Here is a 12,954-nt window from a genome sequence, read left to right as displayed (position 1 = left end):
AACAAATAAACAAACAAACACACACACACAGATACATTGACTCAATAGAGTTGGAAAACAATCCAAAACAATTCATTGTCAGCTATGCCTCTTCATAAAACAAGGTGGATGAGATTGACAAGCATACATCTAGACCACTGATACACTGAACATGTACATTCACATGAATATCTCATCGACCACCGATTATTGTCATTGTGATCGTCGCCGTCATCATTATCACCAACTGCATCCAATATCGTACAAATGACCATTCCAGAAGTGGTGGTCATGATGATGATGATGATGATGATGATGATGATGATGGTGTTGGTGGTGACTTGCTCACTTTGAAATACATTTCTATACCAGTACTCCTCTATCTCGTCTCTTTCCGATTACTGCTTATATTCTTACTACTTCTACCACTATAGGATTTGAATGGACAACTGTATCTCTGTGCTAATGTGATATGGCAACTCGAAGTGATGTACGTACGTACGAAGTTCTACGTTGTGACTGACTGACTGACTGACTGAAAGTTCGGATTGGTGAAATCGGCTACAAATGCTTAAGGTTATTTTACATATTGTTTGATTTTGTTTTAGAATTACTTAGATCTCCGAACAAATTTTCAATAAGTTATTCTGTTTTTTGTGTAGTTTTTGAACTCTGTCATCTTTTCAGCTCTAATTTTTTTGTTTTTGTATTTAGTTGGTTCCTCAGGTTCGGCATACCGTCTCACAACTTTATGAATTTCGTACTCGTCTTCAACAGAAATGGGAAGCTGGTAGATCACGATTAGAACAAATATACCAACTTCGATTATTTGATGAAGATGCTAGAGGAATGTCTAATTGGATAGATCAACAGCGTCATTTGTTTCTGACAGAGTATTTAGATATTGGTCAAACAGCGTCACATGTAATTCTGTATTTTATTAAAATAATAGCTTTCATATTGATTGTACTTATATACAGATTTACTTTCTATCCTAATATCAGATATTAAGTGGCCTTTCTTGATACTTGAATACTTGATACTGATTTCCTACTGTGTATCATCTTTAAGACTAATGTACGCTTTTCGGCTTTTTTTTACTAGGCTGCTGATCTACACGCTGAACATCGACAATTTCTTTCCAAGTGTAGTAGTGTCCGAGAACAAGTGGCTCGTCTAACAGGAGTTGCTGGCATGTTAGCTGATACTGGTCATTTTGCTAGTCAACAAATTTTAAAACAGGTGTGTATGTATGTGTTTATCCTCTTTTTCTTGCTACATACGAAAACAGAATCTCCAAAAGTAACTTTTCACCGAGTTACATAATTTCCTTTTATACAAATAATACATATCATTAGTACACTTAATACTAAATCATATTTGTTACCTTATCTACATTTATATTCTACCTAGGCACTTTGTTGTTATAAGCTACTACTGGTAGATTGGATGATAAACAAATTAAACGTAAGATATAAATACATCTCAATATTATATCCAATTAATTGTATTATAATAAAATTAAATATGAATCTCATTCTATCTTTCAACCTGTTGTGGTGTGGTCTACTTATATCCATATCAGTAGTATATGGCGACGGTCAGACATAGAATGTATTTTGGCAGAAAACCGATGAGGGAAGAACTGAAATGAAGCGCAATTGGTAGGAAAATGCATGAACAATGGAAATAGAGAAAGAACAGTGAAGATTGAGACAATTGGTTGTTAATTTGCAAATTAACTGTTCATTGTATGGTTATCAGAATTTAGTGAGATAGTCTGTAATTTTTGCTTAAATACATTCGATTGTCCTCAGTCGTGTTCTGTTCACTACACTGTAATCATCTCGTTAACTTACTAGAGGTTGAAAGGAGTAATTAGTTCTTTTTGCAATGCTAGGTATTATAGTTTTTTCATTACAGCGAATGACTTGAAAAGTATGAAAAAGATAGGTAAAATAGTTTGGAAGAAAATAATTTATAATGTAAGTAAACCATTTTACTTTAGTAATTTTAAAAGCGTACATATATATATATATATATTTGTCAGTACAAGTCATCATTTCATTTTTATTTTTAACCTGGCCTCTCCGAGTTGAGGATGTTAGACGTCTCTCTGTGTTCGATCATCGTTGTCTCCGAAGCATTGTTGACATCCAGTGGCGACACCATGTTAGTAATGCACAGGTTCGGCATCGTGTATTCGGGCGCGGAGACGATAATTCAATGGGTGTCACCATCTTGAAACATCGACTTCGGTGGCTTAGACATGTTTTACGAATGTCGTCCCAGAGAATTCCACGTCGTGCATTATTTGCCGACTCTGGGACTGGTTGTAAAAAGCGGAGAGGAGGTCAGTGTATGATATGATGTCGTGGCATGAAAGAAAGCTGCAAAGGGCTAGCTTCTGTTGGTCCCTCACGACTCCCTGGCTGGGGTCCGAGAGATGGTGCAACACAGTAGCTAGAGACGTAATCAGATATGGCTCAGAATAGAAGCCAGTGGCGATCCTGCTGTAACCTTCTTTTACTTTCTTCATAAAGAGTGGTTATAACTTTCTTAACTGAGAGAGTCCTTCTGGTTGTACATTTCAGTTCTCCCCCCATCATTACTCTTTTTTTTCTTCCTTTATATATACGCATCTTCCCCATTTTTCCTCACATTCTCATTATTTTGTGTGGCGCATATGTATCTGGTGCCCTTTTGTACCAATATGTATGTTTAAATAAATAAATAAATAACATATAACATATATATATATATATATATATATATATATATATAAAGATTAAACTCATGTACATGTTTCTGCAATCAATTACTTAGTCACAATTATATTGACTCAAAAGTTCCGGAGTATTACAAACTTTTATGCAATAGATTTTGATTTACAATCGACAAAGTTAACCTTTCTAAGACTATTAAACTACCGTCAAGCTAACTGAAAGGAAGCATTTAATTCTTGATTCAAATAAGTCGACGTATTCTAGACGAAAATCAATCAATTCTCCTCTTTTATGAATAGATTGTCCCACTAGGTTTAGTTTAGTGACTGAAGAACGATCATTTAAATAATCGAATTGAAGTTTCATCTATGAAATTAATTTTTATAAGATAAACACTTAAAGTATGCAGATTTATTTTTCTTGTAAATTAACAATATATTTCAGTCTGTGTATGTACTAATGTTTGATTTCACGTTATGTACATACTAACATCGTATCATAAACTTGCAGGCTTAAATTACATTCCGTCTATTTGAATTATTTTATTTTGATGTAAACAATGAACTCGTCTAATCACCTAACAACTGGTATTTCTTCTATTTGATTTAATTGATGCATAAATTCTTCAACTAAATGTATTTGAGTTTCATATTCTATACTCAGTTTATAATAATACTACTATTGCTACATAAAGTAACATTTAACTACTTTAAATTTTTTTTTTTTTAATACATCAAACATATAGGCTAACCAATTAGAACATGAATGGAAATCGTTTACTGCAGCACTGGAAGATCGTTCTCGTGTTTTACAATTATCAGCTAGTTTTCATGCAAGAGCTGAATCATTCTTAGCTAATTGTCCACATTGGGAAAGTGCAATGCGTCAAGTCAATGGCACATCTGTTCATGAATTAAATCAAGCTTTAATTACATTACAAGTAAGTTTGTCTTCTAAAATATCTCTATCAAAGTAAACAATGATAATCGTTTCATTCATATAAGATGTAAGGCTAGTAAACTTTTTGATTTATCGGAAATGCAGTCCTTCTTATCTTGAATTTCCTTGCATATATCTTTATTAAACAATCTAGTGTTAGACAATTATCATAAATGGGACTTAATAGTGCTTGAGAAAGGACATTAATGTATTGATATCCTAAATGTTGAACCTTTTGGTCGCCAAATCAATATTCTAAATATAATAAACATTTGTTGTGGAATATGAAGATTCTGGGTCCAATCCCCTTTCAAGTTTTGGGTCTTCGCTAACCTTTCAAAGATAATAACTTGGCAAATTTCCAGTGCCCTGTTATCATTGTTCTAGTTATACAATATCGGAAATTCGCAAAAATTGACCAAATATTTCTTTTACTCTATAGACGATAATTAACAATATTTATAGTTGGAATGTTACTTCAAATGAGTAGTGGTCTAAACGTATTGACTTTCTTGACTTATCTAGTTGCATTTCCTGTATATTATTGTTTTTTGGTACTTTTTCCCATACTTGTTTTTGGTTTATCTCGTTTAGCGTATAACTTATTGTGGTTTCTACTTTTGTCGCTATTTTATTCACTCTGTTTTCTTTTCATCATATTATGCTTGTAGTAAACTCTTTTTTTAGTTGGTTGAACGTATTGATCGCTTCACTTATCTTGCGAGTCTCATCAGTCCTTGTGGTCTGGTGTGTGACGAAATCTCAGCACGGATACAGAAGGCTCGTCTAGCTTTCGCCAACTTGCATCATTTATGGCGTAGGCGAAATATCCGTCTAGCAACCAAAGGATGGGTTCACTGCTCAGCAGTTCGTTCCATCCTACTTTATGACGGTGAAACATGGCCGATAAGAGTAGAAGATATTCGCAGGCTGCTAGCATTCGATCATAGGTGTCTTCGAAGCATTGCTCGTATATCTTGGGACCACCGAATAAGTAATGCAGTTGTTAGGAAACAGTTACTAGGATGGCGAATCGATTGATGAAGTAGCGAAACTTCATGAGTTGAGATGACTGGGACACGTGTTACGTATGACCAACCACCGACTGCCCCGACGTGCGATGTTTTGTGGTGTAGGATTAGGTTGGAAGAAAGCTAGAGGCGGCCAGACCAAAACGTGGCACAAATCCATGAAGTCATTGACAATTGGACTGAGCCATGTTGGTAGGTGTAGACTACCTGGTTGGGATTCGCGAGATGATAGCAATCGATCAGAAATCAACCCTGATGGATTGGTGTTGCTAGTTAATCTTATTTTACCTATGCAATTTTTTACTTTATTCCTTGTTAAAAACTTATTCAACGTCAATATTGTCTTTCTCTTTCTTAATAAAATAAAATCGTATACTACAGGAATATTGGAAAGAAGCACAATCTGCTCATGAAGAGGTTTGTACTGATGGTCGAGCACTTGCTAATCATTTAAGTTCGCCTGTTCCTACTGGATCGCATACATCTTTAACAGCTGCTGTTGATTACTCACAAGGTCGAAAACATTGTACAGATCTTGTTCACGAGGTGAGTTGTTTATTTTATATGTATTTTAGGCTTATTTTTATTTTTCTCATACAAGGCTTCGGAGTCACTTATTTCTGCTCTCGTCCTTTTTTTAATTCATGGGTTCAAACCGTGATTCACGCATCAAAGTATAGATTTGCGTATAAATATATGGTTTACAATTCATAAGCACAGAAACCAATTACATTGGAAAGATTTTGTATGATCCTTTACATCTAGTACATTGGCCTCAGCGGTAGTAATTTAGATGTTTTATATTGAAGTACAATTGAGTACAATTGCCCCCAAATGCCCTGGTACGGCCGAGAGTGGGGAGAGTCTGCTCTCCTTCTCGAAATGCTCTCATATGGCCAGCGAATATATAGTCTCTGACAGGGAAGTCCTACTCACTGCCTTCTCGTGGCGGGGGTGTTGTTTACGAAATTGAGAGGACGAAAAGCGAATGTCCGGCGCTTTAACCGGGTTGGTGGACAAGGCGAGTCCACCTAGGGGAGTTGGAAAACCCTGACTCCAAACCAATGGTGCACATGGGCTCCAGTATCCTGAGTTAACAAATGGCGTACGAATCAATCGCTGATCACCGGCTACCATGGGACTGCATTTTCTTATGATGCTCCACTGCCTTGTGGATCAGATCTTTCGGTCAAAGGCTCCGGGTGTGGTCCCCTAAGAAAACCACCTGCTTCAGTTTGGGCACCTGTGCAGTATCACAGCCCTCAAGCAAATCGAATGAGATTTGTATGGCGCATATGTATCTGGTGCTTCCTTGTACCAATATTTATGTGTTTAAATAAATAAATAAATAAAACAATTGAGTTTCATTCTTACTGTGTTTCATTCATATTCTTCAAGTTGTTAAAGTTATATTAAAGAAAGGGGTTTTGTGGAGATTTATTATTTTCATAGTTGAAATCGTGAGTCAATTGAAGCTTCCAGGTTTTTCCTTGTTGGTCTAGCTTCAATTGACTCATGCTTTCATATTAAAGAGTTTGTTTTAAATTGTTTCTTTAGTTATTCGAAAAAAAGAGTTACATATCATTTTCTCTGTTATTTACCGTTACATTACATGTATAAAAAATGTTTTCTTCTTGAGAGTGGTTGAGAATGTAGTGCTTCACGAAGGATTATTTCGGTAGGTCAGGTGTATTTTATCCATCTCTTGTCTTATTATATGATAGTGAAAATGTTTTCCATTGTTCAGTATCTTCAGCCACTATATCGTAAGTATGTTCTCTTTTTTTGCTGTATGAATATATCATTATTTTGACTTGTGTATTTAGTCTTACAGATTAACTATTATATAGTTATCTATCGTGTTTATTGTTTTCAATAAATTACATATAGATTTGGGCTTGGTTTAAACAGTTAGAACGTGTTTTCGGCGAACGTCGACGTCGTCTTACAGCACGCTTAGCATTATTAATGTTTAAAGAAGATGTTGGTCAAGTGTTAGCTTGGTTAACCGAACATGGAGAACCATTTTTACAGCGCCAAACATCTGTAGGCAAGTCTATTCAACGGGCAGAGCAGTTATACAGCGCACATATGCAATTTGAACAGGTGAGAATGATTTGTTTCGTTGTTATGACTTAGTACGACATATTTTTATCATTTATTGATATGGAGAAGTTTCTAGGGATTTATGATACTAAACGCTTTCTGGATTGTTAACATGGAAAGAATACTGATCAATTAATGTTACTCAATAGTGCTGTGTGATTATTCGTAAGACTAGAACTTATGTCAGAACCAATGCAACTGGCTAGCAGAGTAGGTTTTTCCTTGGTAAAATGTCATACATATACGTAAAATATTGGACCCAAATATAAACATTATTAGGAATCTTTTGGAATGCCCTGGTACAGTCGAGGGTGGGGAGAGTCAGCTCTCCCTCTCGAAATGCCCTCACATAACCACGCGTATACAGCCACTAAAAGGGAAGTCCTGTTCACTGCCTTCTTGCATCTGGGGTGTTGCTTACGAAATTGAGAGGACGAAAAGGTAATGTCCGGCGCCTTAACTGGTTCGGTGGATATGGAGGATCCATCTAGGGGAGTTGTAAAACCCTGATTCCAAACCGGTAGTGCACATGGGCTCCAGGATCCCGAAGGAACAGTTAGCGTATGAACTAATCGTTGGTCACCGGCCGCACTGCCTTGTGGATTAAAACTTAAGATTGAAGGCTCCAGGTGTGGCCCCCTAAGAAAACCATCTACTTCGGTCTGGGCACGACAGCAGTATCACATCCCACACACAAATCAAGTGACTTGTGTGGCGCATATGTATTCGGTACCCCCTTTGTACCAATGTTTGTGTGTTCAAACTAAATAAATAAGAAACATAAGTGATTGAAAGAAGTAAATTTTATCGGTCACACTCATAAGGTAATAAAATGAATACCTAAATCTCAAGTATTGTTATTCCTAGTTATGTCACTCGTATACTATAGGGAATACTTAACATTCAGCGATTCAATTAGTAAGTACATAAATTATGTTTTTGGTTATTTTCTTAAAAAATAAACTATTGGGATTTACCACAATTTTTTTTATCACTGTTTTCAAAATCTCTATCTAATTAGGTTGCTGCTAATACATTAACTAATGCAGAGAAATTGATATCAGCTGCAGATGAATTAGCAGCTCAAGCAGATGATCCAGAGGAAATATTACAGGTTAGTCATTATTATAATACTATTAGTTAAAATTTCATGAAATCTTCAGTTTCGGTAAAGTGACAAATTGATAGTGAAAGGAATTGAATTAAAATCAGCTTTGGTTATAGTAAATTGTCAAATCGGAACGATTTACATAACAGAATAGTATCATTAGTCCAAATTGTAGCTCAAAGCTGAATACATCAACATGTACTTAGTAATTTTAATATCAACTTTGTTATCGGGTTTTACCAGTGATTAAGATAGTTGTTACGTAATTGAACAATATTTCTTTGATATCCTTCATAATTATTGCATATAATCGTTGTGAATAGTGTGAGTGATAAAGTAAGATGTAGCAAACTGTTTAACAGTGACTGCAATAATCCACAAAAAAGAGATTATGAGCTGAAGTCAATGACTAAAAGAGCTGAATCGACACTAATTTCTCACTCATTATAATCTAAAAAAATTTCTAAAGCCTTCCAGACATTTACGATAGACTGTCTATATAATATGATTCTATTGTATTATATATCCTGTTTACTGAAAAAAGAACACGGTCTCTATGTTTAACTTTGTTACCAAACTTGAATTCTTCTTGTGATACTTTCTTAATATTTAAATGTGAATATATTGTAACTAAATTAAAATGGCTACCCTGCTTTATATATATATATACTTTGGTTTAACACCAAGTCTATTGAGAACACTCGTAGCATACATATGCAATGAACCATTTTTCTAGCCTTTCTGCTTCTGAGTTAGTTCAAATCCTAATATCTATATTTTAACAGCAAAGTTATGTGTTCGTAGTTTTATGTTTCATCCTTGATGTAAATTTGAAAGCCGGTCACCCGCATATGGTAAAAGTCTAGTAGTGGTTAAAGAAGGCACTTGGCTTTCAACCAGTAAGTTGCAAGTTCAAACAAACTTCGTTACGCTGAATTCGGTCGGAACACATATATACACACACATACGGAATGTAATACTAATCCTTAAAGGTGTATAACTGATATCCGAGTACATAAATCAGTACTTGTTAAGTTTGATGCATTCCTACAATCTCAATGAAAAAGAAAGACTCAGTAAACTTATCAAACCAAATGGTCATAAACGTTTATTTGTAATCAAATAATTAAGCAAAGTCAGTCAGCCAGTCAGTCACAACGTAGAACTTCGTACGTACGTACATCAGTTCGAGTTGCCATACCATAGCACAGAGATACAGTTGTCCATTCAAATCCCATAGTGGTAGAAGTAGTAAGAGTATAAGCATTATGTGTAAGATTAGGGTTTGAAAATGTTATTGAAGGAGTATAATCCAGTGAAATAAATTTGGAAATAATTAAAAAAAAGAGACATGAAGAATTCAGAAGATTAGAATTTAGTAGAACACAAAGAGTGGATGCACCTTCGCCATTGCAAACGATTTTGAGTCATGTCATTCAACGTCTCTAACCATCGATTGCTATCATCTCGCGAATCCCAATCAGATAGTCTACACCTACCAACATGACTCAGTCCACTTGTCAATAACTTCATGGATTTGTGAGAAGTAATTGAATGTATGATCATTTTTTTGTCCAACAATGAAATCTATTCATAAATATCCTCATATAAGAATCATACATTAGGTACAATTTATTTATACATTTCATTGTACATTTGTTTTTTTTTATCAAAGAAGTTCTATTTCTCTCGTTCTTATCGTAATGCTATAAATAACACAATTGATTTATCCAATACATAAAGAATATATTGGTCATGATCAAGTTATTTGTTTGCCTATTGTATTTTTTTTAACATAAGGTTCATGACTGTATGTACGAAATGGTATATATATATTCAATAGATTGTGATCCATACTCTTGTATCTTGTATGTGTATATATCTATGTGTGTATCTGATATGGATAAACAGTTCATTCATGATCAATATAGCTAATGATATTTTCTGATTAACTATTTATCTAAGCGAAATTTCGTTTGATTTTATCTCTCCTGTCACCGTAGAACTAAACATACTGAGCAACTGATCAGATTTTTTTCTAAATGTATGATATACATATATAAGAGAGTACATGTGTAATCATGTATTTCCGGTTATAACATTGATTTTTATGTTCATTCTAGTGAAAATAAAGTTTTCTATTTAATTTGTGAGATGTTATAATTGAATGCCAAAAAATGATCTAATCTTACATTCAGTCAGTCAGTCAGTCACAACGTAGAACTTCGTACGTACGTACATCAGTTCGAGTTGCCATACCATATTAGCACAGAGATACAGTTGTCCATTCAAATCCCATAGTGGTAGAAGTAGTAAGAGTATAAGCATTATGTGAAAGATAAGGGTTTGAAGATGTTATTCAAGGAGTATGATACAGTGAAATAAATTTGGAAAGAGAAAAGGGATAGGGACATGAAAAGTTCAGAAGATTAGAATTCGGGATAACATAAAAAGTGAATGCACCTTCGCCATTGCAAACGATTTTGAGCCATGTCATTCAACGTCTCTAACCATCGATTGCTATCATCTCGCGAATCCCAACCAGGTAGTCTACACCTACCAACATGGCTCAGTCCACTTGTCAGTGACTTCATTGATTTGTACCACTTTTTGGTCTGGCCGCCTCTAGCTTTCTTCCAACCTACTCCTACACCATAAAGCATTGCACGTCGGGGCAGTCGGTGGTTGGTGAGTTACTTCAAATCTTATGACTGCGACTTTTTTATTCCAAGCTAAATGAAACTGAATATGAACCATAAACGTTCAAAAAAAACTATATTGAGATTAGTTTTCGTCACAGATTGTTATCAACTGGAAAATCATTAAATCCACGAAGGGCTTAATGGCTATTTCTTTATAATATAAGATTATCTCTGTCATTGATGAGACCTCTTTAAATTAGAAAGATCTCATTTTATCACTCGGAACAAGCCAGATAAGTGGATAATACTGTTTCCAATTTAATCCTTCTGAGAACTGTATTCCAGTGGAAATGGTACATAGTTGATTTTTCAACAAATCAGTGCTGTTAAGCATTGCTTAGTACACATTTATTTTCAGTTTTTGCTCAAATTTTCACATATATTCTCGTCTATTTTAAGAAAGAAACGGACATCTTTATGGTCCTTAAAATGAATGAGTTTTGACGTCAATTTTAATTCTTCAGAACATAAATTTCTTCCTGGTCCAAACTTGAGACTAAAATATTTGTTGATGTTTATGTGGATACTTCACGCAACGAAATGCACATTTCATTTACTCAGTTTTAAACCAGGTTTTTTGTGTAAGGACCGATAATTTTTTCTACCCAACTGTCCAGATCAAAGTAGATGAATTGGTGTTTAAAAACGTGCAACCTAATTTTTAAAAATCGAGTGCTCTGTTACCTATACGCTATTTAACTTCATACAATTTGTAGAAGAAACAGCCCAGGGTGTACCAGTCATCGGTCTAAAATGTATACAGGAAAAAAGAGTGGTTAGTATATATTTGTAAAATTTTTTAGATTTCTATAGGGGTTTGAATGGTTAAACTTGTATTGCACATTGTTACTAAGCGTTACTAATGCTTTCATTCTATATTCTGTCTACATTCATCTACATTGCTTGTACACTTTGTTAGACATAAGCTTCCGTCGTTATTATTCAATTCATGACTAATATTAGGCTTTTCTTTTCAATTTATTATTTTTCCATAGGATGCAAGTGAACTACAACATCGTATTTCAGCTTTTACACGTGCTGTTGAAGTTCGTAGAGAAACTTTAGATCTAGGTTGTGGCTTTTATTCACATACAAAAGAAGCATTGGCTTGGCTTCATAATGCACGTGAAACACATAATCCAGGTGAACATTTACCTGCTTCAATTGAAGGTATGGAAGATGAATTAACAAGTTTTCATCGTAATCGTGCAACTATGGAAAAGGATGTAGATCGTGCTTTAGCGGAAGGAGAAGCTTTAATAGCTAGATTGAAAGATTCTGAAGAAATTGCACATTTACGTACTGTTTTAAATCAAGTGAGTTGTTTTTTTGTGTGACAATTTTGAATGTAGGACTTCTCATCGATACTCTGTTTGTCTCTGAAGTTGTCTATTTATCTGTCTCTAAGTTAATATTGTATGGTTTGGATCAAAAGTCAATCCAAGCGAATTTTCATATATCTTAATTTTCTCTTTATGATTGAAAGATTCTGAAGAAATTGCACATTTACGTACTGTTTTAAATCAAGTGAGTTGTTTTTTTGTGTGACAATTTTGAATGTAGGACTTCTCATCGATACTCTGTTTGTCTCTGAAGTTGTCTATTTATCTGTCTCTAAGTTAATATTGTATGGTTTGGATCAAAAGTCAATCCAAGCGAATTTTCATATATCTTAATTTTCTCTTTATTGTATATGTTTGTAATCCAAACCGTACCCTATCTCGAAATATTTGTAGACTTTTGCTCGACATTTAATCCAAGCATACGCTGATGCTATAATGTAATTTGCTTTGAATATCCTCGTGTTCATAAGATTTTCAGTGAATTCTCTTTAGTTGTTAAAATTCAAAGTTGTACATATGAAGTGTTTTTCTTATGTAGGTCTCAAATGAACGAACAACTGTTTCCACACTGTTAACAGAACGTCAAGTACGCTTGGATTTATGCCTTCAACTTAGATTATTTGAAGCGGATGTTCATTCAGCATTAGATTGCCTACGTCATAATATTCCATCTTTATCTAATTTAAATCAATCTAACGATGTTAATTCCATTCATCAAAATAACAATACTACAACGAATCGTTATTTTTGGTTAGCTGATCCTAGACAAGCACCAGATATGAATGCTATTGAAGAGGTGTTAAGTTCTTGTTTATCTGTTTTACCAACAGCTGAAGAAGTTCTAAATAAAGGTAGTGAATTAGCTAGAGCATTTGAATCAGTTGGAGTTAATTTTCCTGCAGGTTAGTTTTTTCGTATCTGAAGATTCTAACTTTGAGTAAAATTATATAAATTATCAGAAGGGGTTTTGTGGAGATTTAGTATTTTTCATAGTTGAAAGCGTGAGTCAATTGAAGCTAG

The 12,954-nt window shown here is 34.5% G+C and overlaps 1 protein-coding gene across 1 annotated transcript in view; it reads left to right on the top strand.

The window, feature by feature from the left end:
* Nucleotides 1–12,954, top strand: part of Smp_162970 (putative kalirin) — a gene marked incomplete at its 5' end in the record, with an annotated part of 48,799 nt that overhangs the window by 6,365 nt on the left and 29,480 nt on the right. Inside the window, 8 exons of the mRNA XM_018790224.1 lie at nucleotides 694–903; nucleotides 1,084–1,221; nucleotides 3,451–3,645; nucleotides 5,057–5,221; nucleotides 6,566–6,781; nucleotides 7,803–7,895; nucleotides 11,587–11,907; nucleotides 12,473–12,732. Coding sequence (XP_018655589.1) covers nucleotides 694–903; nucleotides 1,084–1,221; nucleotides 3,451–3,645; nucleotides 5,057–5,221; nucleotides 6,566–6,781; nucleotides 7,803–7,895; nucleotides 11,587–11,907; nucleotides 12,473–12,732 — 1,598 coding nt within the window. The remainder of the gene's footprint in view (nucleotides 1–693; nucleotides 904–1,083; nucleotides 1,222–3,450; nucleotides 3,646–5,056; nucleotides 5,222–6,565; nucleotides 6,782–7,802; nucleotides 7,896–11,586; nucleotides 11,908–12,472; nucleotides 12,733–12,954) is intronic.

Source organism: Schistosoma mansoni, chromosome W, assembly GCF_000237925.1.
Source record: "Schistosoma mansoni strain Puerto Rico chromosome W, complete genome".
Lineage (NCBI taxonomy): Eukaryota > Metazoa > Platyhelminthes > Trematoda > Strigeidida > Schistosomatidae > Schistosoma > Schistosoma mansoni.
This window is presented reverse-complemented; position numbering and strand designations above follow the sequence as displayed.